This window comes from Salvia miltiorrhiza, chromosome 3 (genome assembly GCF_028751815.1).
Source record: "Salvia miltiorrhiza cultivar Shanhuang (shh) chromosome 3, IMPLAD_Smil_shh, whole genome shotgun sequence".
NCBI lineage: Eukaryota > Viridiplantae > Streptophyta > Magnoliopsida > Lamiales > Lamiaceae > Salvia > Salvia miltiorrhiza.
The window spans coordinates 11,295,006-11,322,688 of NC_080389.1; the positions used below are offsets into that span (position 1 = coordinate 11,295,006).

General features: G+C 37.4%; 1 protein-coding gene and 8 long non-coding RNA genes across 14 annotated transcripts; 3 read left to right on the plus strand and 6 right to left on the minus strand.

Annotated features, from left to right (window-relative positions):
* The first annotated feature begins 495 nt into the window (after nucleotides 1-495).
* LOC131017513 (disease resistance protein RPP8-like) lies at nucleotides 496-4,025 on the plus strand. The gene is made up of 2 exons (XM_057946268.1): nucleotides 496-1,466; nucleotides 2,185-4,025. Exons 1-2 carry the CDS (start codon nucleotides 557-559, stop codon nucleotides 3,882-3,884), a joined length of 2,610 nt encoding a protein of 869 aa, XP_057802251.1. The 5' UTR covers nucleotides 496-556; the 3' UTR covers nucleotides 3,885-4,025.
* A 3,819-nt stretch (nucleotides 4,026-7,844) lies between these two features.
* On the minus strand, nucleotides 7,845-10,723 carry LOC131017625 (uncharacterized). Of its 6 annotated transcripts, XR_009099708.1 has the most exons (7): nucleotides 10,492-10,631; nucleotides 10,195-10,324; nucleotides 9,771-9,942; nucleotides 9,457-9,552; nucleotides 9,285-9,376; nucleotides 8,629-9,000; nucleotides 7,845-8,528 (listed from the first exon to the last, which is right to left on the minus strand). It is a non-coding gene; the product is annotated as an uncharacterized LOC131017625 (long non-coding RNA). The 6 variants fall into 6 exon arrangements; XR_009099705.1 differs by lacking the exon at nucleotides 10,492-10,631 and adding an exon at nucleotides 10,638-10,723 and having other exon boundaries at nucleotides 8,629-9,376; nucleotides 9,771-9,932; XR_009099704.1 differs by lacking the exon at nucleotides 10,492-10,631 and adding an exon at nucleotides 10,638-10,723 and having other exon boundaries at nucleotides 8,629-9,376.
* Nucleotides 10,724-11,226: 503 nt separating this feature from the next.
* On the minus strand, nucleotides 11,227-12,719 carry LOC131017708 (uncharacterized). The gene is made up of 2 exons (XR_009099808.1): nucleotides 12,072-12,719; nucleotides 11,227-11,485 (listed from the first exon to the last, which is right to left on the minus strand). It is a non-coding gene; the product is annotated as an uncharacterized LOC131017708 (long non-coding RNA).
* Nucleotides 12,720-13,324: 605 nt separating this feature from the next.
* LOC131017678 (uncharacterized) lies at nucleotides 13,325-14,257 on the plus strand. The gene is made up of 2 exons (XR_009099775.1): nucleotides 13,325-13,644; nucleotides 13,739-14,257. It is a non-coding gene; the product is annotated as an uncharacterized LOC131017678 (long non-coding RNA).
* Nucleotides 13,862-14,872, minus strand: LOC131017676 (uncharacterized). The gene is made up of 2 exons (XR_009099773.1): nucleotides 14,463-14,872; nucleotides 13,862-14,375 (listed from the first exon to the last, which is right to left on the minus strand). It is a non-coding gene; the product is annotated as an uncharacterized LOC131017676 (long non-coding RNA).
* A 6,244-nt stretch (nucleotides 14,873-21,116) lies between these two features.
* On the minus strand, nucleotides 21,117-22,609 carry LOC131017709 (uncharacterized). The gene is made up of 2 exons (XR_009099809.1): nucleotides 21,962-22,609; nucleotides 21,117-21,375 (listed from the first exon to the last, which is right to left on the minus strand). It is a non-coding gene; the product is annotated as an uncharacterized LOC131017709 (long non-coding RNA).
* A 603-nt stretch (nucleotides 22,610-23,212) lies between these two features.
* LOC131017669 (uncharacterized) lies at nucleotides 23,213-24,144 on the plus strand. Its single transcript, XR_009099767.1, has 2 exons — nucleotides 23,213-23,532; nucleotides 23,627-24,144. It is a non-coding gene; the product is annotated as an uncharacterized LOC131017669 (long non-coding RNA).
* LOC131017675 (uncharacterized) lies at nucleotides 23,749-25,105 on the minus strand. Its single transcript, XR_009099772.1, has 2 exons — nucleotides 24,350-25,105; nucleotides 23,749-24,262 (listed from the first exon to the last, which is right to left on the minus strand). It is a non-coding gene; the product is annotated as an uncharacterized LOC131017675 (long non-coding RNA).
* A 1,236-nt stretch (nucleotides 25,106-26,341) lies between these two features.
* On the minus strand, nucleotides 26,342-27,302 carry LOC131017649 (uncharacterized). Its single transcript, XR_009099739.1, has 2 exons — nucleotides 26,691-27,302; nucleotides 26,342-26,594 (listed from the first exon to the last, which is right to left on the minus strand). It is a non-coding gene; the product is annotated as an uncharacterized LOC131017649 (long non-coding RNA).
* Nucleotides 27,303-27,683: the final 381 nt, after the last annotated feature.

The following is a 27,683-nucleotide window of genomic DNA, read 5'->3' on the forward strand; positions in this document are numbered from 1 at the left end:
GAGGAATGAAAAGGGAATGAAATCAAATAAAGGAGTGGAATGGTAACAATAAGCATTACTTTTATTTAGTGTTTGGCTTAACAATGGAAATGAATTATTAGTAAGAGATTCCCTTTCTTTTGTTTCCCCTCTAATTTGAGGGGTAACAAATTGAGTGATTGAGTTAACCTCAAGTAAGGGTAATGGTTAACTCATTACTCAAACCAAACAACAAGTAATGGATTCAATTAATTAAATCCATTTGTAATCTCTAAAAACACCAAATCAAACGTGGGCTTAGTGTATTTTGTACCCCCAATAATCTAACCGTGAGAATAGCGAGCCTCTCTGATTCTCTATTCTCAGATTGTATTTGGGCTTGGGCGGTTGGGCCCAATTTAATTTTTTTTTTTAAATGGAGGACCCCAAATTAATTATTAAGAAGAAAGGCGGCCGTGGAGTGTGAATAGCAACATATATTTAAAAATTAGCAAGTTGTTGCCTCTGCCTTGACTTATGGATACTGCATACTTTTGAAGAAACCAAAACGATAGTTTCTATCTCAGATCTATCAAATATGGCAGCGGAGGCGGCGATCTCATCTTTGGTCGAACTACTGGGCAATCAGCTCATCCAGAAGGTTAAATTCCTGCGAGGCGTCGAGGGAAAGGTGGATTTGCTGAGAGAGGAGCTGAAGAGGATGCAATCCTTTCTCAAAGACGCCAACAAAAAGCAATTTGAAGACGAGAGCGTGCGCAATTGGATCTCGGAGATCAGAGAGTTGGCTCAAGATGCCCAAGATACCATCGAGATCTTCCTTCTCAACGTTGAGAGTGCCAAGAATTGGAGGCTCTTCAAAAGATGTACAACCTTCCCGAAGCGTATGTACCACCTCGACAAAATTGGAGATGAGATTGAGTCGATCCGAGATAGGCTTGATGCCATTGACAAAAGCCGCGAGAGGTACGGGATCAAGGATCTCGGAGAGGCAGCCGAGTCATCATCGAGATCGGAAGTTGAATTGCGGCGGCGGTTGTGTCCTTGGCAAAAGGACGAACATCTGGTGGGCGTTGAAGATGATGTGAAAAAGCTGCTGAAAGAATCGATTCTGTGTGAGGAGAAGAAAGGGCTTTCCATTGCAGTGCTAGAGGGCATGGGTGGGATCGGGAAATCGACACTTGCCCGGGAAATATACAACCACCCCGACGTGGTTGCTGGTCCATTTGATCATCGTTGTTGGGTTGTGGTGTCGAGTGAATTTACACCACAAGAGACCATCAAGCAGCTTATCTTCGAGCTGCCGGGCTCTGACAAACAAAAGGTGCGTGAATTGGAGGAGTCAACCAAGGACAAGCTGTATCTACTACAAAAGCTTAAAGAAATGCTTCATAAGCAATTGGAGGGCAAATCATATTTCATAGTTCTGGATGATGTTTGGGAGAAGGAACATTTGGAATCTCTCATCACTGCTTTCCCAGATCAACAAGGTAAACCATACCATTTATCCTATTTTAATTTGTTTTAAATCTTATTTTACTGGATATTTCTTCTCCACTTTCAATTTGTATGCTTTAATTTTGTGATAATTAAGTATGGTTTATTTAATTCAATTTTTTTTAAACAATTTATTCAATCCAATTAAGGTGATGTAATTATTTTAACATTTAATTTTATTTTTGCTAGCTAACAAGCGCCAATGGGTATCGTTTTATAATTATCCTTAGGGTGAAATATTTTGGAGAAAAAGCCCAAATAATTATCGTATTTTATGTGCTTGATTTCATTTATTATTGATAAAAGTGTCATTTTTGTTGTTAATAAAACTATCATTTGTTGTGAGTAGTATCATTTACGTTGGTCGAGGTTACAGAAAAGGCGGTGGGGGCAGGCCGGACTCGATCTGGTTGGGCTATCTGGGCTGGGTAGAACCAATCCTCACGGTGTGGATGGGTGTACATAAGACAAGCTCGCAACTTCATAGATTATTGCCTAAATCTACTTTCACAATGATATGAAAATGATTGAATATAATGTTCACTGTAGTTGCCATTTGGACACTCTTTTGAGGCAACACCCTATTTTAACAAAAAATATATAATAGTTATAAAAACTATAGCCATTTAGATAAAAATATAAAAATAGTAGCATTTCGAAATATTATTGTTGAGTTTTTTTGAATTAATCAGTCGTTACTCTAATGGACAGATAAAGCAAGTAGATTGTTGGTTACCACCCGCAACAAGATTATCACAAAGTATGATCAATACGTCCACAATATGAGTCTCTTAGACTCCAAAAAAAGCTGGGAATTGTTGTTGAAGAAGGCATTCGTTGGCAACACAATTGGCAATTGTCCAGAAGAATTCGAGGGTGTAGGCACACAAATCTTGCAAAAATGCGATGGTCTACCATTAGCTATCAGCGTGGTAGGAGGCTTACTCATGGAAACACAAACCAAGAGTGGATGGGAACAAGTTCTTAACCAATTAAACTCTTATTTGGGAAGGACTGAAAGCGGCGTATCAGCAATTTTGGAGTTGAGTTATCAGAATTTATCACCCCAATTGAAATCATGCTTCTTGTGCCTAGCTTTTTTCAAAGAAGACTTTACTATCCCAGCAAAAAGGCTAGTAAACATATGGAATGCACAAGGCTTGATCCAACAAGAAGGAAGCAGAAGTATATTTGATGAGATAGGAAGAGGTTATTTAAATGAGCTGATCAATCGAAGCATGGTTCAAATTCAAGATCTAAATATCCATGATCAAGTCAAAAGTTGTCGCCTACATGATCTTGTTCGCGAGGTTTGCTTAAGAAAAGCAAAGGAGGAAATAGGTCTGGAGATAGTAAAGGGGGACGGAGGGATATCATCAGAATCATCCTATAAGCCTCGCCATCGTGTTGTCTATGCCAAAAATCTTGAGACTTCCTCGTCGAATCAAAATAAGCATGTACGCTCTCTTTTCCAACTTAACGTCCATGATGATTCTGGATATATAACCACTCCATCTCATTACTGGAAGGGCTATCAACTCCTTAAGACAGTCGAGCTTGACGCCACTGTCTTCAAAAGTTTTCCCAACTCTTTTCGGTTATTGATTGGATTGAAGTGCTTGAGAATATACGCAGATTATGGAACCGTCGTAAAACTCCCACGCTGGTTTGATCATCTTAGAAACCTCGAGGTTGTTGACATGAAATCGTGCTGGGTATATTTTCCAAGACTTGTTTCATTGAAAATGGACAAGCTACGTTACTTCATCAGCGCAGCTATTTTGCGTGGACCGACAAATAAAAACATGTGGAATAAAAATATTGAGTGTTTGAGAGGAATAAGTGACAAGGATTGGATGAAGTCAACTCTCACGAGTCGTTGCCATCTTCGTGAATTAGGCATACATATAGAAGGGATAAAGCGTGAAGAGTTGATCAAAGTGAGAGCGTCATTGGAGAAGATGCAGAATCTTGTCATACTTCACTTAATATGGCCGTTTAATTATGCTACTGACATAGCATTAGTTGTGCCGCAGCTCGCCAATCTCACCAAACTTAAACTGAAAGGTTTAATGTCCAAATGTCCAAGTGCGAGTATGTTCCCTCCAAATCTTTCTCGCCTCACATTGACGGGTTCCCAGCTACATGATGATCCGATGGCAGAGCTGGGTAAGCTTCCAAAGCTTTTATTTCTCAAGTTACAGAATATGGCTTACTTGGGTGAAACGATGCTAGTTTTGTGCGATGGGTTCCCCAGCCTCGAAGCCATGGCTTTTCGAGAATCGTATGGACTGAAGAACGTCTTCATAGAAGAAGGTGGAATGCCGAAGCTCAAACATCTCCGAATCCGTCGATGCTCCGATCTGGAGACTAGGAATCTACCGCAACACATCAACATTTTTACTGAATAAACTGATCAAGTTTACTTTACTCATCTTCTGTTATTCTTGTGTCTATGTGTAACAAGAAATGGAGTGTCTTGTGCTTGTTTAAACATTAATTTGTGTTCTACACTTTTGCACATTGATTAAGGAAAATTTATTTTCCCCAAATTAACCTTAACGCATGGTAATTGATTTTCAATTAAACACCCATTATTTTCTCAAAAAAAAAAAAAATTAATCACCCATTATTTTAATGGGAATCAAATATGAGCCACTTAATTAATCACCCATTATGGTGGCACTGAAAAATGACATAATATTACGGGTGATGAGAAGAAACGAACCATTTGAAGAATATCAGAATATTACAAATCACACATTTTCTTGAAAATGTGATAAACTTGAACGAGAATAATAATGGGCTGTTTTGGTATAATAACATAGAACTAAATTCATGTGGCTTTAAATCATAATTTACTTTCAAATACAAAATTTGTATTCTCTCAAAAAAATAATTTAATTTATAAATTTGGTTAAACATATTTCAAATTCTCGTATAGAAATAATATACTAGCATTAAAATAATTACAATTTGCTATTAATATTACTCCATTCGTCCCATGAATTGAAGCAAGACCAAGTTTCCTTTTTGGTCTGTCCCACGAAGCAAGACCAGTTTCTAAAAGTAGCAAAAAATTTACTCTTTATTCACATTTTCACCTACCACACTTAACACACAAAATATCAATTTTTTAATTTACGTGCCGAAAAAAACTTGATCTTGCTTTGTGGGATGAAGGGAGTATTATTTTAGCTCTTTATTTGTAGATACTAAATTAAAGTGATTTTCCAATGCCATGTATAGGTCTTCAAATAATTAAAATAATTTAATTCTTAAACTTGACAGATAAATTGTAATTGGGGGAACGTTGTGAGAGCAACAATAGGGCCCGTAAGTAGAATTACCCATACTAGTGGATAACCCGTCGAAATTCGACGAGTATCTTTTGGCCTAATTATTTTAAAGTTTTGATATATTAACAAATTCTTAAATAATTTATTATAAAGTGATAATATTAACACATTTAATTAAAATAAATGTCATGATAATTGAAATTTATTATTAAAAAATAATTTTACATTACATTTCAGACAATAATAAAAAAATATATTATAAAGTAGTTTTTTCGTTGCTTTTTTGACATCTATTTTTTGCAAGAAACAAAAAGAAGATAAATATATTTTAAAATTTAATAATATTTTTATACGGATAAACAACTAAAAAAGTATACTAAGAATTGCTTGCTTATTTTTTTATAAAATAAATTTAGATATCAACGTTAAGGGTCTACTAGGCCAGATGGGATCCTCTGTCCCAGAATATAGTGTGTACCACGTGTACCACTCTTCATTTCTTTGTTTTATAAATTATTTTTTATAAAAATAAAAATTATTATTATATTATAAACTCTAATTAGTATTTATCATTGAAAAATTAAAATTTAAAAAATTATATACCCTAACTTTGAATTAATGAACCCTTGTTAATTATCTTTATATTATATAAAAGCATAATAAATTAAAATTGAATAAAAAATAATTAAAAATTATAACATAATAAGAGTGGTACACGATGGTACACACTATATTTTGCGACAGAGGATCCCATTTGCTACTAGGCATGTACATGTGAGTCAAACGTTGTTTATCACATTAAAAAGTAAAGACAATTTGTTTTCACAAAATGTCGCATGCAATTTGAAAAGGTGCGTGCTTGAGCATCAACATATAAATGACGATAGACGATATCTACATTTCAAATTCAAATTTAAATATATATTTTTAAATTTAAAATTTAATAATGAGATATAAAATAAATAGTCATTAAATGCATATAATAGTATTACGCTTTAACTTAGAAAAAATAATAGTAATAGGAAAACCTTATAAATTATAATGTTAGTTAAATTGGCTTATTGCACTTTTTGCAATGATATCCGACTTTACTTTCCTTTAAAACACTTTTATAGCCTCTTTTATTTCTGCAGGTTTCGTAGTATCATTATTTTGTGGGGTAAAAACACTTTTTGCGTTTCTGTGCTCTCAAGGGTTTAGGTCTCTCGCTTTTGTTTTCTCCTTTTTTCGTTCTTTTATAAAAATGCAATTTAATTAATCTATTAGTGTACCTTTACATAGGTGTCAACCAATAAATTGAGAGAGAAACAGTAAGATAAATACTTGTATTGTAATACTATTATGATCGAAACACCTCAATATGGATATTAATATGACCTTAAAAAACATGGATATTAATATTATTTTTATCTCATTTGAGTTTATGATGTCTTTAGTGGTTCTCACAAAAGAAGTATTGAACCACTTGTCATTTTTCAAATCTTGGGCACCGCCAGAAATATCAGTAGTCAACAAAATGTTAAGGCCATTTAAAAATTTTAAAATCACCAAAATGTAAGATAGTAATATTTAAACTAAGATAGAAAATCACTATAAAGTGTAAATCTAGTTATTGACCTTTGAATAAAATCAATCACTTCCTTAATATCAGGTCAAATAAAAAATTGGTTTGTGTTGTTCATAGTGAAAACTTTTATTAACCCCATAATATAATGTTAAATGTGTTACACTACAAAAAAAGGGCAAATACCGAGAAAAATTATCGAGGACATGCCGACCCTCGATAATTACCGACTATTTACGGACGACAAAATAGACGGATCAGATATAACACACTTATCGACAGCGACCGTCGTCGGTGATTATCGATGGCGTGGATCGCCATCGGTGAATATTAATTTGTCATTTAATTATTGTGTTTTAATATTATCGATGGCAGCTGCCGTCGGTGATTACCGGCGGCCTGGGCTACCGTCGGTGATCTTGACACGGATCGGCTGGTACTGACGGAACATGCTGTCGGTAATTTTCGAGATAAAATCGGGCAGAATGTGCCCTACCTGCACATTACCGCCCGCGCCTCCCTCCTCTCCGTCTTCGTCTCTGTCGTCGTCGTCGTCGATCACCGCCAGGTAAATCTCCCTCCCTTTCGTCTCTCTCTCTAACCTGCTCACTCTCTATTTTGTCCAGCCACCACCGCAGCCGCGCCACCCCCAATCACCGTACGCTCTCGCCAATTTTATTTATTTATTTACTATTATTCTTCATAGATAAATTTGTTAGATTAAGTATGAATAAGTAAATTTTAATTAATTTATAGTATGATTAAGTATGAATTTGTTAGATTAAATATGATTTAAGTATGAATTTGTTAGATTAATTTATTTATTTTAGATAAATTAGTTAGATTAAGTATGATCAAGTATGAATAAGTAAATTTGTTAGATAAGTAAATTTGTTGTTATAAATTTGAATAAGTGTGTTGATAAATGTTTAAGTATATGCTAGTATGTGTTTAGGATAAAATGATTACATATATGCTACTATATTGTGGGATAGATTTAATCAATTTCTTAAAGATCTTTTCCCTTTGGTATAGAAATTGATTACTTCTTACGGATCTTCTCCCAACAAATGATTGCTTTTAATTTGATTCACTACAAAAAATCAGGCGATTAGCGACGGAATTTTCCGTTGCTAAAAATGAAAATTCCGTAGCTAAAGGCCGTTAACGACGGAATAGTGATTGATTTATTCCGAATCTAGATTCATGGTCGCTAGCAAAAATAACGACGGAAAAGTATTCTGTCGCTAGCTTTAACGACGGACTAACGACGGAATTGTCCGTCGTTAAAAATATTGTTGTCGTTTGATTGTCTAAATATAACTACGGATTAGCGACGGAAAATTCCGTAGCTAATAGCGACAAAATTTTATTCCGTAGCAGTTTTGGTTTGAAAAATTTTGTCGTTATTCCGTCGCTGAGGACAACAGATTTTGTAGAATTTTTTTTTCTTTTATTTATATAAAAGTATTTAACCTAATAACGCAATATTAATGTAGCTTATTCAATAAAATATAAACCACAAAAGAAGTCTTATATCACATTAATTCATTGAAATCCAACTTAACAAAATATCATATGTTCAATCTCCAACATAAACAAGTTAAAATCAAATTGTTCAAAATAGTTCCACAAAGCTCCAACATCTAAAGATAAAAGGAATCAAGAGGTTGTCATAATCTCGCTCATAATCTCGTGTATCCCTTTGGCAAACTAATCGCAGAGGTCTTCTAGCTTTCCTCCGATCAAGCTCTCTCAAAACATTAGAGAACGAGGATTTCATCTGTGTGAGCTCCTTAGGCGGCTTGTGATGGTGACTCTCTGAATGTCTCCTTAATTTTAGTTCATCCTCTAACTTGTCTTCGACTAACTTGACTGCATCCTTGATACGTTGCGGCTCCCTCTTTCAAGCAACTTTATACTCCGTCATTTGCTTCATCAAATGATCAATTTAATTCTGATTTCTCTTCTTCTCTTGCATCAGTTCTTGATTTCGTGCCTGGGATTGCTGCAGTTCCCTCTTCAGAGCTCTTACCAACTACATATCCAATGCATGCTTTTCTTCGAGGCTCCAAATTTTATTCAGTACTTTAAGCAACTCGGTGGATGTTTTGAGGCTGTAACTCGACTCTCCAAATTTGCCATTTGAGACTACAGAACTGTTTGAACTGACTGCAATGAGGAGGAGCAATCTGCAAGCAAAGATAGATTAACCTATCATCATGACAAGCAAGAGCGACAAAATTGCAGTTCCCTTCAATCTATATGATCAGTATGTAATAAAAAAAATACCTCCATTGCGCTAGAACATCTAGCAGGTGGCAGAGGCCGGTGAGCTTGGCCAACCTTGTCAACTCTTGCAGTATGCTGTGCCAGTGAAGCTGCAAGCTGCTTTCTAAAACTAATGCCGCTAGTCTCCTGTGGAAATAGAGAGCAAGAAATTTTGACAGAGCCTACAACCACAAGCTCTAAGATAACCCCAAGCTCCAACTACGAATCAAACAGCGAAAGAATGTGCTCGTCAAACCTCAAGACTAACCAACTCCATTTTCATTCAAAACCAATTCATTTATCCACATGCTATTCTCAAAATAAAGGATCATCGTATACAAAGGCTGCTCAATTCAACGAGCCCGAAGCAAGAAAGCTTCTCATATTAGTCATCTAGAAATTCGACAAAAAAGTTGTATCAAAACTACAAATGATCCAAGCAAGACTGAAGTAAGAAATTAGAGCAAATGAATTCAGAGAATCAAATTCAATCATCCAATGTGATCAAATACATTAAAGGTTTGGAAATCAGAAACGAAATAGGAAATGCATAACTTTCTTATAGAATAGAATAGAATTCATAAAACAAATAATTCCTGAATATAATATTTTAAAATGCAACGAAAATTATATTGTATAATATTAATATAAGAAAGAAGAGATAGAACCCCCTCTACCAGCTTGCTCTATGAACTCCCTGCATGAATACAAAAGCTATAGCTTGTCTTATGTGCTGGAGTTCGTCCCACGAGGATCCAACATACTGATACTGCATAAGGATGGAAAGTATGTAAGAAATTTGACCTCTCTAGAATCATCTAATAAGTATTTCTGTGAATAATCATTTACCTCAGCCGATGCTTTTACACACCAGTTTTCCAGTCCTTGTACACCGGCCTTAAAAGGATGTTTAAAACTCCAAAGAAATGCATCATCTTATAGATCCTATCATAAGACATAAAAGGGTGTTTAATTAAAACTCCAAAAGAATCTAAGAATCATCTAATGGCACAAAGGGGAGTGGTGCATGGAGATAGAGAGTAATTAGTGCAGCTGTAACTCAAACTATATATTAAAAGAAGGCTTGAATAAAATAACACAAGATGCGTTTGTGATGAAATAACAGATGTAAAAACAAACAAAATAATCAGCATTAGTTCTACCTTATGGAGAAATGACAAATGGAAAGCCTCGTCAAGCTAGCACTTAAGCCCAGCAATCTCGCTGCAAAATTGGGAAAGCAGAAGGCCTTCTTGGCGCACTCTGCTGAGCTCTAGCTCTTTCAAATTCCTCAGTTTACTTAACTCCCGGCTCCCTGCATGAATCTGTATTCTCCTAAATATAGAATAGTAAAACTAAGCAACATGAGCACAACTACAATTCTTAAATAAATAAAACTCACTTTCCTAACTTATCAGATACATGTATTCGCTAATCATACTTAAATTCAACAGAGTTATGACTAATTTAAAGCACAGACATGAATTCTAATGCAAAACTCCAGATTTTAACGCAGAATGCACTTTGCTTCGTCAATCACGTGAATACCACACTCAATTTACTCAAAAAGTGGCAAAAAACACAGACCTGAATTCTATGATTGTTATTCCACTCCGTCTCGCCGTGACGAATTACAATTATTTCTGCATATTTAGGGGTAACAGTTTCGATCGTTCAACCATTCTCAGCGCAATCAAATTCAGCAAAAAAAGAGGATCTGAAAAAAAAAAAAAAAAAAAAAAAAACGTTAGAAACGAATAAATTAAAATACGAACACATAACAATTAATCGCATCAAATTTATGTCGATTAAAACCAAGCAGTAGCAACACAATCGCATCAAATAATGTGAATTTCAATTCTCGCGAGGAAGATTCAAGCGTACATTCTTCTCTAGATTGCAGAGATAGTGAGAAATTGAGCTCCACAGGCTTTCAATTAGTTTATAACCATGAAGCCTTCGATCTGTGCTCTCTCTCTCAATTTAATTAGCTTAGAAGAAGAATTGAAATATACGAAGGATGGACTTACATGAGTGAAGGTTGAGAGAAGAAGACGATGAGTTTAATTTAGGGTTTAAGAGTTTCTTTCCTTTAGAAAATTGGCCTGCTTTCGCTATTAAAATTTTAACGACAGAATAGTTCTGTAGTTAAATTTAATTTATTTAAATTTAAATAATTCATGTTTTTTTTATTTTCAATTAAAATTTACAAGAATGAGTGATTATCGTATGTGAGATGCATACGAGATACAATGATCGTTCTGCATTTGAAACGGGACTTGAGGGTTTCCTTGAGTATGTGATAAATCAAACGCGCGGCTTACACACATGGAGTACGTAATATTAGGTGTTCTTGTAGAAAGTGTCAACACGAGGCCTGTTTATCTGTTTCTACAGTCAGATAACATGTTACTAGGCGTGAGTTTGTCCACAATTACATAACATGGGTTTATCACAAAGAAGCACCAGTGTATAGGCCCAGTGGCGGAGCCAGGATTTTTTTGGGGGGGGGGCTATGTCACAGCCCACTATCCCAATGACGGGTTAACCGGGGTTATGACTTGGGTGAACAATAAGAAATGGAAATTTAAAAGGGATTTACCAAATAACCGACATTAATAACAACAAACTAGTGGTATATATATATATATAACCACTTAGGTAATTAACAAATGAGCCAGCCATAACGACTAAACCCCAAATGAAAGTTAAACAAAATGAAGGAGTAATAAGTTCCACAATACGATAACAAATTCAGAGTGTTTGCAGCGGAAAAACGTGTGAGTTATGCATATGGAGATGCATACTCAAGGTTTCATTACATAAACATCAAAAGGGAAATCCGCTCAACACCAATCCATTCCATCGCCTGCTCAACCTGCACATTTAGAAATACATGCAGGGCTGAGTATAAAAATACTCAGTGACATAAGCCGAAAATACAACATGCATACATATATAAATTGAACTGCCATAACAGTAACACACAGGGGTTTTCATAAATGACCTGCGCTTACTAAAACATTTCGTTCATTTTCATAAAGGTGGATGCATCCCATTTTCAGTCTATATGATCCATATCTGTCCTTTCTGTCACGCGCCGGGAAGGAGGCCTCCTTACCACGGACGCCAAGACCGGTCGCAAGCGACTCGCGGTCTCCATGAGTGTACACGTTAACCCTAGCTAGCGACCTTTGTCTAGCATAGGATCCCAATTGGATTTCCTTTAAAGTTGGCGAACCAACACAGATAGGATACATATAAAAACATAAACATTTTGGCAGTCAATCATTTCATAAACATTTCATTTTCATAACATTTTCATTTTCATAAAGGGCATTAAACATATAAACATTTCATAAGAACTGAATAAATAGTCAAAACATATCATGCATATATATTCGCATATGAGGCCTACGTCACGCAGGGGATCTCTATATACGTAATAATAAAATAATGCCCACCTCAATTGTTCTTAAAGCTGGCGTGGAGTCGTTTCTTCTTCGGCTTCACTTTCTGTCGCCTGGACCTTCATTTATGAAGAGTCGATAAGTTCGTGAAGAAATTGTCATAAGACAAAGTCTAATTCTACGTGCCTAGGGTATCTTTTAAAGTTTTAGGGTTCTAGCATCCATATTAATCTCGTTTCATTCAATCAATAAAATGTAACCAATTATCATGTAACTATCATATAGGTTCGAACCCATTTGTTCGAACATCAACATGTACATAATCCATAACCTCCCTCTATACCCGTCATTTAGTCAAGTACTCCATCAATTAAGAACAAGTCATATATTATCACCTTGAAAATTTAATCATTATAAATCATGCTTTCTCATACTTCGCACATTTTCATCACTTAAATAAATAAATCATTTATAAACACATGCTTAGTAATTTAATATCTCAATTAAATCCCAAGCTCATTTGATAAAGTAAATCATATACTTAATCATTCTATAACACAATTCCACATTTTTTTATCATGTAAATAAATAGTCTCAATATTTATTAAAACATGAAGCCATTCTAATAGGACATTTTAATTCCATTATAATGGAATTACTCATAAAATAATTTAATCCTTTTTCTTTAAAAAGAAACCATATTTATAATATTCTATACATTTTTTTTAAATAAATAAGAAATTCCATTATTCATTTATAATTAATAAAACATTTTAAAATCCATTGAGATGAAATAAAACATTTTAACCATTTAAAAAAAAAAAAAAAAAAAAAAAAAAATCCATACTCGTAAGCTTTGAAAAAAATTTTATCATGTAATAAATGGGGCTTAATCCCAAAATATTTGCTTTAAAGTCCATTAATAATTTAAATACAAGAACGAACTTTATTTAAAATAAATAGTCCCATCCTTCAATATAAAAAAAAAAAAAAAATCAAATTAAAAGATTTAAATCCACTAAATAATTTAGTGAAGATTCAAACATTTTTAAAAGAAATAAGGCCAAAATTTCGTAGGCTTTATTATTCAATTAACAGGTCAAAACTTAGTTAAATTTGAGCCCAAAACAATTAAAATAAATGCCCAACAGAATTTATAGCAAATTGGGCCCAGCAGAAGTAATTAAAATCGGCCCAACAACTATAAAACAAATTCGGCCCAATGGAAAGAGAATGGGCTTGAGCCCCAATTAAACCTAACCCTAATACATACATAACACATATATCACACACACAAACACATAACACACACACTCAAGCTCAGCGCCTCACTCTCCCTCTCTACCTCTCGGCTCTCTCCTCTTCTCTCCCTCTCGTCTCTCTGTCTCACCGGAAGTCAGCCGCACGCCGCCTCGCCGTGAAGGAGCTCGGCCGCCGTCCATCTGGTCTTCCTCCTTCGGCTCCTGCTCGGACAAGGGCGCGGGTAGCTTCCTCTCCATCCCCTCGTCTGGAACAGGGCATCTGCCCTCTCCGCCATAGGGAGCGCACGGCCGCCGCCTGGCCGCCTCCTCCGTCGTCCGTCGTGGCTGAAATCGCGGTGGAGGCCGAGCTTCGTCTCGCCGGAAAGGTAAGTTCCAAATCTTCCCCCTTTTCCTCTCTTTTCTATTTTTAAACCTAGATCTGAAATTTCCCCCTCTTTCTCCTCTTTTCCGGCCGAACAGAACCGCCGTTCGTGTCGCTGCGCCGCTGCTTCCGCCGCGTCGCCGGAAAAGATAAGTCTCTCCCCCTTTTTCCCGTATCTCTCTCTCTTTTTTTTTTTTATTTTTACAGAAGCCCTAACCATCTCTCTCTCTACCCTCTTCTCTCTCGTTTTGGCAGGACAAGGACTGGACGGCAGTTGCCGCCGCGCCGCCGTTGCCGGCGCCGAACAGCCGCCTGCTGCTCCCTCCTTCCCCTCTCACGATTCGAACAACACACACGCAAGCAAAACACAAGGAACTCTCCAAATTTCAGTCACACGCACAAAACACACATAGAGCACTTAGGGTTTCAATTCTGTTCATTTTCATTCATTTCTATTTACAAAAACTGATCTGTACTTGTAATAGATAGAAATATAGTAAAATGTGTGCGTGTGTATTATTCTGTTGGTGGTTCTCTGATGGTAATAAGCTGATGTAATTGAAACAATAATAGTCTAAAAGAAGTGGTAATGGATGCGTGTGTTCGATCTGTTTTCATTTGAATCATAGTTTTGTAATTTAACAAATGAATGTATGGAGAAAGTAAAGTAGGAGGTAACCTTGATATGAGTAGGAAATGAGGAAAATCTTCTTTCTGAATTCACCAAAATTGGATCTGCGAATTTATTCAGCCAAGCTTAACAATGAAATTTTGGATCTGAAAACTATGAAAGAATTGGAAGAATTAATGGACGTTTATTACCTCTTTCTTGTTTTGGGAAATCTTGGAAACTGATTTGGAAAGCTGGAATCAGTGAATTATAATTCAAGCATAAGAATAGCTTGGATCAGAATGTTAGGAGGAATGGGAGGAATGTTGGTTGCTGATTTTGATTAAATAAAAGCTAATTGCATGTTGAGATGTTAAAGTGTAGAAGATGGCTGGCAAAAGAAGGTGTAAAGAGTGTTTAGTGGAATGATGAGTGTGTGGAATAATGAGTGTTTAGTGAAATGATGAGTGTTTAGTGGGATAGTTGGCATATGATGAGTGTTTAGTGGGATGGTTGGCATATGATGAGTGTTTCCAACACCATCAATTTATTTAAGAGTAAGATGGATGTGGAAATGTGTAGGTGCTAGATGAATGTGATGAATAAAATCCTTATTCTGTATTTGTAATACTAATTTCGGGTTCTCATATAACGAAGCTTCGTTATAACTCTCTATAAATTACATATTTTATAACTCGTTTTATAAGTCGAAAATTAATTACGACTTCAAGTAAATAATAGAAATACTATTTCTATCGTATATAAATTAAATAACATGACTCTGCTAAGTCAGTTATAATCCGAAATAATAATTATTGACTACTCAATAATCCTTTAAATCTCAAACGAATTCAAATAATAATAAGAATTTAGCACATCAAAACACATATATAACAATTAAATCATATCAGATAAATCAAATCAGTTTTATTATTAATGGATGCCGAACCCTAATTATTAAGTCTTTAATCAGTGATTAAAAATTGGGATATGACATACTATCCCCCTTAAAATAAATTTCGTCCCGAAATTTGTACCTCAGGAAATAATTCTGGGTATTTCTCCTTCATGCTAGACTCGAGTTCCCATGTCGCCTCTTCTTGATCATGGTGCTTCCAAAGGACTTTTACTAAGGGTATCGATTTATTCCTTAGTACTTGAATCTTCCGATCTAAAATAGATTCGGGTCTCTCTTCATAGCTCATATCTGGGCTAAGGATAACGTCGTCTCTTTGGATCACGTGTTTTGGATCATAAACATATTTTCTCAACTGCGACACATGAAACACATTATGCACATTCCCAAGGCTTGGCGGCAACGCCAGCCTGTAAGCTACCGGGCCCACCCTTTCTAGGATCTCATAGGGTCCTATAAAACGGGGTCTAAGCTTACCCTTTACGCCAAATCTTGTAATCCCTTTAGAAGGAGAAATCTTCAAAAAGACTTTATCCCCACACTCAAACTGCAAGTCGGTTCGACGTTTGTCGGCATAAGACTTCTGTCTATCTTGGGCCTCTTTAATACGCTGTCGAATCTGACGGACGATCTCAATCATCTCGCCTACTGTATCTGGCCCCAAGATTCTTCTTTCGCCGACTTCATCCCAGTAAAGCGGCGATCTACATTTCTTCCCGTATAACGCCTCATAAGGTGCCATGGCGATAGTTGCTTGATAGCTGTTGTTGTAAGCAAATTCGATTAGTGGCAACACACGCTCCCAATCTTCTCCTCTATCTAGCACAACAGTCCTTAACATATCTTCTAGCGTTTGAATTGTCCTTTCGGACTGACCGTCGGTCTGCGGGTGGAAAGCTGTGCTGAAATTCAACCTTGTTCCCAATTCCTTCTGCAAGCTTATCCAGAATCTGGAGGTAAACTTAGAATCTCTGTCGGACGTGATTGTCTTCGGCACCCCATGTAAACGCACGATCTCCTTGATGTAGAGTTGGGCTAACTTATCTGATCTATACGTGATAGGAATAGGCAGAAAGTGTGCACTCTTTGTGAGTCTGTCTACAATGACCCATATTACCGTGTTACCTCGTCTTGTTTTTGGCAATCCTGTAACAAAGTCCATTGCAATATCGTCCCACTTCCATTCTGGAATTTCCAAAGGTTGTAGCTCGCCGTAAGGTCGTTGGTGTAAAGCCTTTACTTGCTGACAAACTAGACACTTTTCGACGAATAAAGCCACGTCTCGTTTCATTCCTTCCCACCAGAAATTTTCTTTTAGATCTTGATACATCTTAGTGCTTCCTGGGTGGGCGACATAAGGAGTGTCATGGGCTTCGCTCATGATCTTGTTCTTGAGTTCATCGTCATGAGGGATGCATATTCTCTTCTCAAAGAAAATAGCATTGTCGGCTTCTTCGTGATAGTTCTTGAGATTTCCTTCTCTTATCTTAGCTCGTAATTTCTCCAATTTATCATCCTTCCTTTGAGCTTCTACCACCAATTTCCTCAAATTCGGTATAATCGCGACCACCCCCGCTATTGTAGCAGGTGGGTTTATCACCTCTAATTTCATCCTATCAAAATCTCGTATGAGCTCTTCTTCCTTTGTAAGGATGTATCCCAGTTTCAATGGGACCTTGCGGCTCAATGCGTCGGCTACTACATTGGCCTTCCCCGGGTGATAATTTATACCACAGTCATAATCTTTTACTAATTCGAGCCACCTTCGCTGTCTCATGTTGAGATCCTTTTGCTCGAAAAAGTATTTTAGACTTTTGTGATCGGTGTAAATCTCACACCTGACACCATATAGATGATGTCTCCAGATTTTTAGTGCGTGCACTACCGCCGCTAGCTCTAGATCATGGGTCGGATAATTCAATTCGTGTGGCCTAAGTTGCCGCGATGCATATGCAATCACTTTGCCTTCCTGCATCAAAACGCATCCTAGTCCGTTCTTTGATGCATCCGTGTAGACCACATACTCCTTGTCTGGTTCCGGAATTGTTAGCACTGGCGCTGTAGTTAGCTTTTCCTTGAGCAGTTGAAAACTTCCTTCACACTCATTAGTCCATGTGTATTTAATTCCCTTTCGGAGTAATTGCGTCATCGGCCTTGCTATCTTGGAAAATCCCTCAATGAATCTTCGATAGTAGCCAGCCAATCCCAAGAAACTTCTGATCTCGTTTGGGGTAGTTGGCGACTTCCATCCTTGTACTGCTTCCACTTTGGCGGGGTCCACCTTAATACCTTCTGAAGATACAATATGTCCCAGAAATGTAACTTCTTTGAGCCAAAACTCACATTTGTTGAATTTGGCAAAAAGGCGTTCATCCCTAAGAGTTTGCAAAACAGTTCTCAGATGTTCCCTGTGTTCTTCTTCATTCTTGGAGTAAATGAGGATATCATCAATAAACACCAAGACGAATTTATCCAAATAAGGATGAAATACTCTGTTCATGAGGTCCATGAACACAGCTGGTGCATTTGTTAGTCCGAACGGTACAACTACGAACTCGTAGTGACCATATCTTGTTCGGAAAGCCGTTTTGGGTATATCTTCATGTCTAACCTTTAACTGATGATACCCAGACTTCAAATCGATTTTGGAGAAAACACCCGCGCCCTTGAGTTGGTCGAATAAATCATCAATTCTGGGCAATGGATACTTGTTCTTAAGCGTTAGCTTGTTCAGCTCTCGATAATCGATGCACAATCTCAAGGTTCCATCTTTCTTCTTGACAAACAGCACCGGCGCTCCCCATGGGGACACACTAGGCCTGATGAAGCCTAGGTCCAGTAACTCTTGTAACTGGATTTTCAACTCTTCCAATTCCTTCGGGCCCATTCTGTACGGTGCTTTTGATACCGGCGCCGCTCCTGGCTCTAGATCGATGGTGAATTCTACTTGTCTGTCAGGTGGTAATCCTGGCAAATTTTCTGGGAAAACATCTTGAAAATCCCGCACGATCTCTACATCTTCCATTGTCTTTTCGGTCTCAATTCCCCCGTTCAGGTATACGAGGAAGGCTTGGCAGTCTTTCTTGCTCATCATCTTCCTTGCCTGTAAAGCTGAAATAGTCGGCACTCTGTTCCTCCTGCATATTCCGTGGAAACTCAAAGCGTCCCTTCCTGGAAAGTTGAAACCGATTTTCCGCTCTTGGCACAATATCGTGGCATAGTTCTCCGCTAGCCAGTCCATTCCCAGGATTATATCAACGTCCTCCATCGATATAACATGCAAGTTGTTTGCTATAACCTTAAACGATCCTATGGTCAGTTCTAGGTTCGAGCAAGCATGTGTTACTACTGCTATTCCTCCTATTGGTGAAGAAATTCTCAAGTCCTGATTAGTCTTTTCAGGTTGGAGCTTTAAAGTTTTTACACATACACTTGCAATAAAAGAATGCGAGGCACCCGTGTCGAACAGAAGTATAACAGGTGTGTCAAGTAATGTGCCCATACCTGCCAAATTCCCTTGGTTGTTTCCTTGCTTATTCTTGTGCAAGGCATAGGCTCTTGCCTGTGGAATTTGCGGTGGACGTGCCGCAGGTCGATACTGCTGCTGTGGTGGTGGGTAGAGTAACTGTTGGCCTTGGATAGCCCTGAGTGGTTGTACTTGGCCCGGCTGATTCGGCCCTCTCATTCCTCCTTGTGGTTTTCCTTGGCAGTCTCTGGCAAAATGGCCCTTCTGGCCACACTTAAAGCAGGTATTGCTGCCAGCCAAGCATATGCCGTGATGTGACTTGGAGCATTTGGGACATAAAGGTGCCCTGAGCTGGCCCTGATTGTTTCCAGCTGATCCTGGATTGACTGGTCGTCCTTGCCATTGCCTTTGTGGCATCATGTTTCCTTGCCATGGCCTCTTGTTATCTTGGTTGTTGTAGTAACCCCTATTATTGTTGTTGTTGCCTTCCCATTTTCTCTTCCCACGATCGTTGTTTCCCGGAGCTTGAGTCTGGGTTGGGCGGTCTTCAGGCATTGCTGCTTCAACATCCAGGGCTCTGCTAAGTGCTTCAGAGTGGGTGAGATCACCATGACTAGCAAGCGCCATCTTGATCTCATGCCTAAGGCCTGAACGAAACTTCTCGGCCATCTTTTCATCAGTGTCGATCAGATGAGGGGCATAGCGAGACATGTCGCAGAAAGCGCGATCGTATTCCGTCACGGACATCTTGTTTTGTTTCAGATTGAAAAACTCCGTCTCTTTCTTCTTTCTGTAGCTCTTGGGAATGTATTTATCGTAGATCTCCGTCTTGAAGTCTTCCCAAGTCAGGTTTTCCAATTGTTCGAGGGTCATTGCCCTCTTCTTGGTTTCCCACCAAAAATCTGCCGACCCAGTTAGTTGGAATGCAACACAAGAAAGTCTCTCTTGATCAGTACAGTGAAGAAAGTCGAAAATCCTTTCCATTGCTCTAATCCAGATTTCGGCATCAGTCGGGTTGCCGGTCCCGTTGAATGTTGGCGGGCTCTGTTTAAGAAAAAGTTCCTCAACCCTTCGTGGGGGTTCGTTTGCGGTTCCCACATTGTTTCTTGGGGCTCTTCTGGGAGGCATTCTGTGCTTCAAAAATAAAAGATCCTCAGTATATTCCTTACCTCAATTCATAACATATTCCTCTTGATTTAATCATGAAAGCATCATAACAAAACATCTAAATCCTTATTGATCACAAGAGGGTGCTAGGACAACTAAACAATTGTAAGGCTCAATTCTTGAACGATATCAAAACAAAGTGGTGCAGAAAAATTTGTTGAGAAATTCAAACGAATAACCAGATGGTAGAAAGGAGTAACTACTAGGTCGAACAAAATGATCTAGAGTAAAAACTCATCTGGCTTTTCAACCGAAAGTTGAAACACATGGGTCTTCAACCCAAAAGACGTCGACTGATATTTGGATCATGTGGACTGGCTAGGTCCAATCATCATCACCTCCCAATCACACGGAAAACATCATCCCAAACTTAGAAAGCCGTGGACAACTATTCATAATAATAAAACTCAAGTTCGTACTGGCAAACCAAAAGCTTAATTTAAAGTTCTATGTCCTATTGGACCCAAACCCCCGCTATAACATGTACACAAATATATACATATATATATATGCAAAGCATACTGTTCTTAAAATCTATCGTGTACTAAAAGTCGATTCGGTGTTCCATCGCGTGTGAACATTTGAACGTAGAGACTATGCTCAAACCCTTGATGCAGCGTTTGCCTTGAATTCGTCTTGTATCATCATCCCGTGTTTTTCCTTCAACGTGTACATGTCTTTTCATTCCTCTTTGTAGTTCAAAAGAACCATTGTTTTCTTGTGGGAGTTTGAAATGCTCTAAGTTCTCTTTCATTCTTCTACATCATCACTTTAAGAATCTAGATTGTAGAGATATCCTACTAATCCAGCAGTCTATGTTCTTTTAGAATAGTGATCATGCAACTTATAGCAATCTATGTTTTCTGGGGAAAGCTTGCATGTGTCAATTCTCTATCATTCTTCTCTTATCATAACATCATAACTGCAATGATATGCCATGAAAGGCAAAACATTCAACATTTCAATGAAAGGCAAAACTTTCAACATTTCATCATAGCATGCTCTTTACATAAACATTTTCATGAAACAGTTTAGAATAATAACATCTTTAAAACATTGTAACTGCAGTTACCTTTTTCCTTGATTGAGCACGATGCAATGGAGTGTTGAGCGGTGTCGTATGATCCCACATATGTCTAGTGAATCAAACTAGACATGACTTTTTAGAAAATGGTTTCTAGGGCCAGAGCAAACGAACTGCTCTGATACCACTCTGTCACAGCCCACTATCCCAATGACGGGTTAACCGGGGTTATGACTTGGGTGAACAATAAGAAATGGAAATTTAAAAGGGATTTACCAAATAACCGACATTAATAACAACAAACTAGTGGTATATATATATATATAACCACTTAGGTAATTAACAAATGAGCCAGCCATAACGACTAAACCCCAAATGAAAGTTAAACAAAATGAAGGAGTAATAAGTTCCACAATACGATAACAAATTCAGAGTGTTTGCAGCGGAAAAACGTGTGAGTTATGCATATGGAGATGCATACTCAAGGTTTCATTACATAAACATCAAAAGGGAAATCCGCTCAACACCAATCCATTCCATCGCCTGCTCAACCTGCACATTTAGAAATACATGCAGGGCTGAGTATAAAAATACTCAGTGACATAAGCCGAAAATACAACATGCATACATATATAAATTGAACTGCCATAACAGTAACACACAGGGGTTTTCATAAATGACCTGCGCTTACTAAAACATTTCGTTCATTTTCATAAAGGTGGATGCATCCCATTTTCAGTCTATATGATCCATATCTGTCCTTTCTGTCACGCGCCGGGAAGGAGGCCTCCTTACCACGGACGCCAAGACCGGTCGCAAGCGACTCGCGGTCTCCATGAGTGTACACGTTAACCCTAGCTAGCGACCTTTGTCTAGCATAGGATCCCAATTGGATTTCCTTTAAAGTTGGCGAACCAACACAGATAGGATACATATAAAAACATAAACATTTTGGCAGTCAATCATTTCATAAACATTTCATTTTCATAACATTTTCATTTTCATAAAGGGCATTAAACATATAAACATTTCATAAGAACTGAATAAATAGTCAAAACATATCATGCATATATATTCGCATATGAGGCCTACGTCACGCAGGGGATCTCTATATACGTAATAATAAAATAATGCCCACCTCAATTGTTCTTAAAGCTGGCGTGGAGTCGTTTCTTCTTCGGCTTCACTTTCTGTCGCCTGGACCTTCATTTATGAAGAGTCGATAAGTTCGTGAAGAAATTGTCATAAGACAAAGTCTAATTCTACGTGCCTAGGGTATCTTTTAAAGTTTTAGGGTTCTAGCATCCATATTAATCTCGTTTCATTCAATCAATAAAATGTAACCAATTATCATGTAACTATCATATAGGTTCGAACCCATTTGTTCGAACATCAACATGTACATAATCCATAACCTCCCTCTATACCCGTCATTTAGTCAAGTACTCCATCAATTAAGAACAAGTCATATATTATCACCTTGAAAATTTAATCATTATAAATCATGCTTTCTCATACTTCGCACATTTTCATCACTTAAATAAATAAATCATTTATAAACACATGCTTAGTAATTTAATATCTCAATTAAATCCCAAGCTCATTTGATAAAGTAAATCATATACTTAATCATTCTATAACACAATTCCACATTTTTTTATCATGTAAATAAATAGTCTCAATATTTATTAAAACATGAAGCCATTCTAATAGGACATTTTAATTCCATTATAATGGAATTACTCATAAAATAATTTAATCCTTTTTCTTTAAAAAGAAACCATATTTATAATATTCTATACATTTTTTTTAAATAAATAAGAAATTCCATTATTCATTTATAATTAATAAAACATTTTAAAATCCATTGAGATGAAATAAAACATTTTAACCATTTAAAAAAAAAAAAAAAAAAAAAAAAATCCATACTCGTAAGCTTTGAAAAAAATTTTATCATGTAATAAATGGGGCTTAATCCCAAAATATTTGCTTTAAAGTCCATTAATAATTTAAATACAAGAACGAACTTTATTTAAAATAAATAGTCCCATCCTTCAATATAAAAAAAAAAAAAAAATCAAATTAAAAGATTTAAATCCACTAAATAATTTAGTGAAGATTCAAACATTTTTAAAAGAAATAAGGCCAAAATTTCGTAGGCTTTATTATTCAATTAACAGGTCAAAACTTAGTTAAATTTGAGCCCAAAACAATTAAAATAAATGCCCAACAGAATTTATAGCAAATTGGGCCCAGCAGAAGTAATTAAAATCGGCCCAACAACTATAAAACAAATTCGGCCCAATGGAAAGAGAATGGGCTTGAGCCCCAATTAAACCTAACCCTAATACATACATAACACATATATCACACACACAAACACATAACACACACACTCAAGCTCAGCGCCTCACTCTCCCTCTCTACCTCTCGGCTCTCTCCTCTTCTCTCCCTCTCGTCTCTCTGTCTCACCGGAAGTCAGCCGCACGCCGCCTCGCCGTGAAGGAGCTCGGCCGCCGTCCATCTGGTCTTCCTCCTTCGGCTCCTGCTCGGACAAGGGCGCGGGTAGCTTCCTCTCCATCCCCTCGTCTGGAACAGGGCATCTGCCCTCTCCGCCATAGGGAGCGCACGGCCGCCGCCTGGCCGCCTCCTCCGTCGTCCGTCGTGGCTGAAATCGCGGTGGAGGCCGAGCTTCGTCTCGCCGGAAAGGTAAGTTCCAAATCTTCCCCCTTTTCCTCTCTTTTCTATTTTTAAACCTAGATCTGAAATTTCCCCCTCTTTCTCCTCTTTTCCGGCCGAACAGAACCGCCGTTCGTGTCGCTGCGCCGCTGCTTCCGCCGCGTCGCCGGAAAAGATAAGTCTCTCCCCCTTTTTCCCGTATCTCTCTCTCTTTTTTTTTTTATTTTTACAGAAGCCCTAACCATCTCTCTCTCTACCCTCTTCTCTCTCGTTTTGGCAGGACAAGGACTGGACGGCAGTTGCCGCCGCGCCGCCGTTGCCGGCGCCGAACAGCCGCCTGCTGCTCCCTCCTTCCCCTCTCACGATTCGAACAACACACACGCAAGCAAAACACAAGGAACTCTCCAAATTTCAGTCACACGCACAAAACACACATAGAGCACTTAGGGTTTCAATTCTGTTCATTTTCATTCATTTCTATTTACAAAAACTGATCTGTACTTGTAATAGATAGAAATATAGTAAAATGTGTGCGTGTGTATTATTCTGTTGGTGGTTCTCTGATGGTAATAAGCTGATGTAATTGAAACAATAATAGTCTAAAAGAAGTGGTAATGGATGCGTGTGTTCGATCTGTTTTCATTTGAATCATAGTTTTGTAATTTAACAAATGAATGTATGGAGAAAGTAAAGTAGGAGGTAACCTTGATATGAGTAGGAAATGAGGAAAATCTTCTTTCTGAATTCACCAAAATTGGATCTGCGAATTTATTCAGCCAAGCTTAACAATGAAATTTTGGATCTGAAAACTATGAAAGAATTGGAAGAATTAATGGACGTTTATTACCTCTTTCTTGTTTTGGGAAATCTTGGAAACTGATTTGGAAAGCTGGAATCAGTGAATTATAATTCAAGCATAAGAATAGCTTGGATCAGAATGTTAGGAGGAATGGGAGGAATGTTGGTTGCTGATTTTGATTAAATAAAAGCTAATTGCATGTTGAGATGTTAAAGTGTAGAAGATGGCTGGCAAAAGAAGGTGTAAAGAGTGTTTAGTGGAATGATGAGTGTGTGGAATAATGAGTGTTTAGTGAAATGATGAGTGTTTAGTGGGATAGTTGGCATATGATGAGTGTTTAGTGGGATGGTTGGCATATGATGAGTGTTTCCAACACCATCAATTTATTTAAGAGTAAGATGGATGTGGAAATGTGTAGGTGCTAGATGAATGTGATGAATAAAATCCTTATTCTGTATTTGTAATACTAATTTCGGGTTCTCATATAACGAAGCTTCGTTATAACTCTCTATAAATTACATATTTTATAACTCGTTTTATAAGTCGAAAATTAATTACGACTTCAAGTAAATAATAGAAATATTATTTCTATCGTATATAAATTAAATAACATGACTCTGCTAAGTCAGTTATAATCCGAAATAATAATTATTGACTACTCAATAATCCTTTAAATCTCAAACGAATTCAAATAATAATAAGAATTTAGCACATCAAAACACATATATAACAATTAAATCATATCAGATAAATCAAATCAGTTTTATTATTAATGGATGCCGAACCCTAATTATTAAGTCTTTAATCAGTGATTAAAAATTGGGATATGACAGGCTACCCCCGGGAAAAATTTTTTGGGGGCATTCAATACATTTTAGACATTTTTGACTAGAATACAAATATAATAATAACAACATTTTCATAGATAATATAGTTCAAAACATTTACCAAAATTGTTTTTGGGGGCATTCAATACATTTTAGACATTTTTTACTAAAATACAAATATAATAATAATAATAATAATAACAACATTTTCATAGATAATATAGTTCAAAACATTTACTAAAATTTTTTTTGGGGGCATTCAATACATTTTAGACATTTTTTTACTAAAATACAAATATAATAATAATAATAACAACATTTTTAGACATATTATTAAAAAAAAATAAATTTTTTTTTTCAAAATTTAGGGGGGGGCTCTAGCCCCCCCTAGCCCCCTGGCTACGCCCCTGTATAGGCCGCCAGAATCTATTAGAATGGATGAGGATGATAAGTCATACAATAACTACGAAATGATGGTGTATGATCTTGCTGGTCCTAGTAATATTGAATATCCTCCAAATCTCGAGGAGCCGCCCAATCATGTCGCTCAACAAATTTATAACACGTTGAACTCAGCTGATAATCCATTATACACAGCCTGTGATACTTACTCACAATTATCTTTTATAACACAATTCATGAGCATGAAGGTTGAAAACCAAATGTCACAGAGATAATTGAATCAGTTGTCTTTGCTTTTTCTGTAATAGCCCCACCCTAATCATCTCATTATCTGTTAGTATATAGCTAATTAGTTGAGACATTAGATTTTAATATACTAATTGAGTTGAGAATCTCAGCAAATCTGTTTAATACAGGATTAATTGATTAAGTAGATATTAAATATTAAGAAATTAGATTACACATTATAGAGATGAGCTAAAGTTTTAATTTATATTACGAGCACAAATACTTTTCCTATTAAACTAGAAAACAACCCAATAATTGTTTATTTGGGCCAAGAATATGAAGGAAAGGATGAGGAAGCCCAAGCCCAAGCCCAAATCAGTTAGCTTCTAATTAGAGTTAATTTATCAATTAGATAGATAGATTCATTAAGCCAAATTAGCTACTGGAAGAGCACGTATCCCTCAACTTTCCATGCAGCTTTTGATAAACCGACTCCAAACCATATAAAATCTCTCCTCAGGATTAATTTGACCATTTTTCCTCATTCTGCAAGATCTTAAATACACCGGCAAAACAGTTCATAGCAGCATCAAGCAAAGCAGGTAGTTTTCTTGTATACAATTCAATCAATTCCTTGTGCATAAAAGGAACAATCAAGAACAGCAGAAAAGACATAGCTACACATAAGAATAGTAACGATACAGTATTGTTTCCTCACCATCAAAATCTCAGTTTTACAATAAGCAATAAAGGAAAATAGACTTATAACATATAGAAAGATGATCTTGAGCAGTAGACGGACTGCCACTCCGAGAGGCACCTTAAATCATCAGTTCCTGAAATAGAAAAAATAGGGGATTTACTATTAGTTTGAGGTATTAAAACTGAATTAGGAGATGAATACGGAGTTTATTTAAGATAGGATATTTAACTGGAAAGTAGAGAACAAGAAGAAGAGACGAGCGGCAGTAGCAGTTCGCAGCTGAGGCGGCAACCGCCGGCGCTGCTGCGCCACGGCGGTCCGCACTGGCCGCCAGCAGCAGAGAGAAAGAGGGAGTTTGAGCGCGAAAGAGAGAGGAGAGCAGGGCGGCGGAAACCACCGGCGCTGCATGCGCTGCCGCTGCCGCGGCCGCCGCAAGCAAGAGGGCAGAGGGGAAGATCGAGAGGGAGAGCAGAGAGAGGACAGAGAGAGATCGATCGTGAGAGAGGGAGGAAGATAGATTACCTGAGACAGAGGTGGCGGTGGTGCGACGGAGACGGCGGTGGCAGAGGCAGCACTCACCGAAGGGGCGAATTTCAGAGGGGAAAGGGAGGCAGAAAACCCTAGAAATTGGGAATTTTAGAATTAGAAAAGGAAATAGGGAATAGAGAGGAAGGAGAAGATGAGGAGCCGGCCTCGCCACGCCGGAGGCGGCGAGAACCGGTGATGTTCGCCGGAGAAACGCAGAGAGAGAGACGGTAGAGAGAAAGGGGGAAGGAAACAGAACGCAGAGAAAGAAAGTGTGTTCTGCGTGAGAAAAAAAGGGAGATAAATCTGTTTTAAATTCTTAGAAGACTAACTACTCCCTCCGTCCACGAAAGAACTTCCTATCTTTCCTTTTTGGGACGTCCACAAAAGAACTTCCTACCTATTTTTGGGGAGTGTCTATGCTACGCCAAATTTTTTACACTTCCCATCATAAGATGATGACAAGTGGGCATTCCTTTTTTCCCAAAATCTTGAAATATCAAATTGACCCCTCATTAATAATCATAAACACCAACAGCCCCTCTTCAAGTTTCAAAATAGACAGAAAAACCAACAGCATTTTCTATAATTATAAAATCATGCAATTAACAAAATATGGCCCAACATGCTTCTGTAACACTTCAAAATAATTCAAAACATAAATCAACAGTATACCTTCCGTCGACTGGTCACCTTC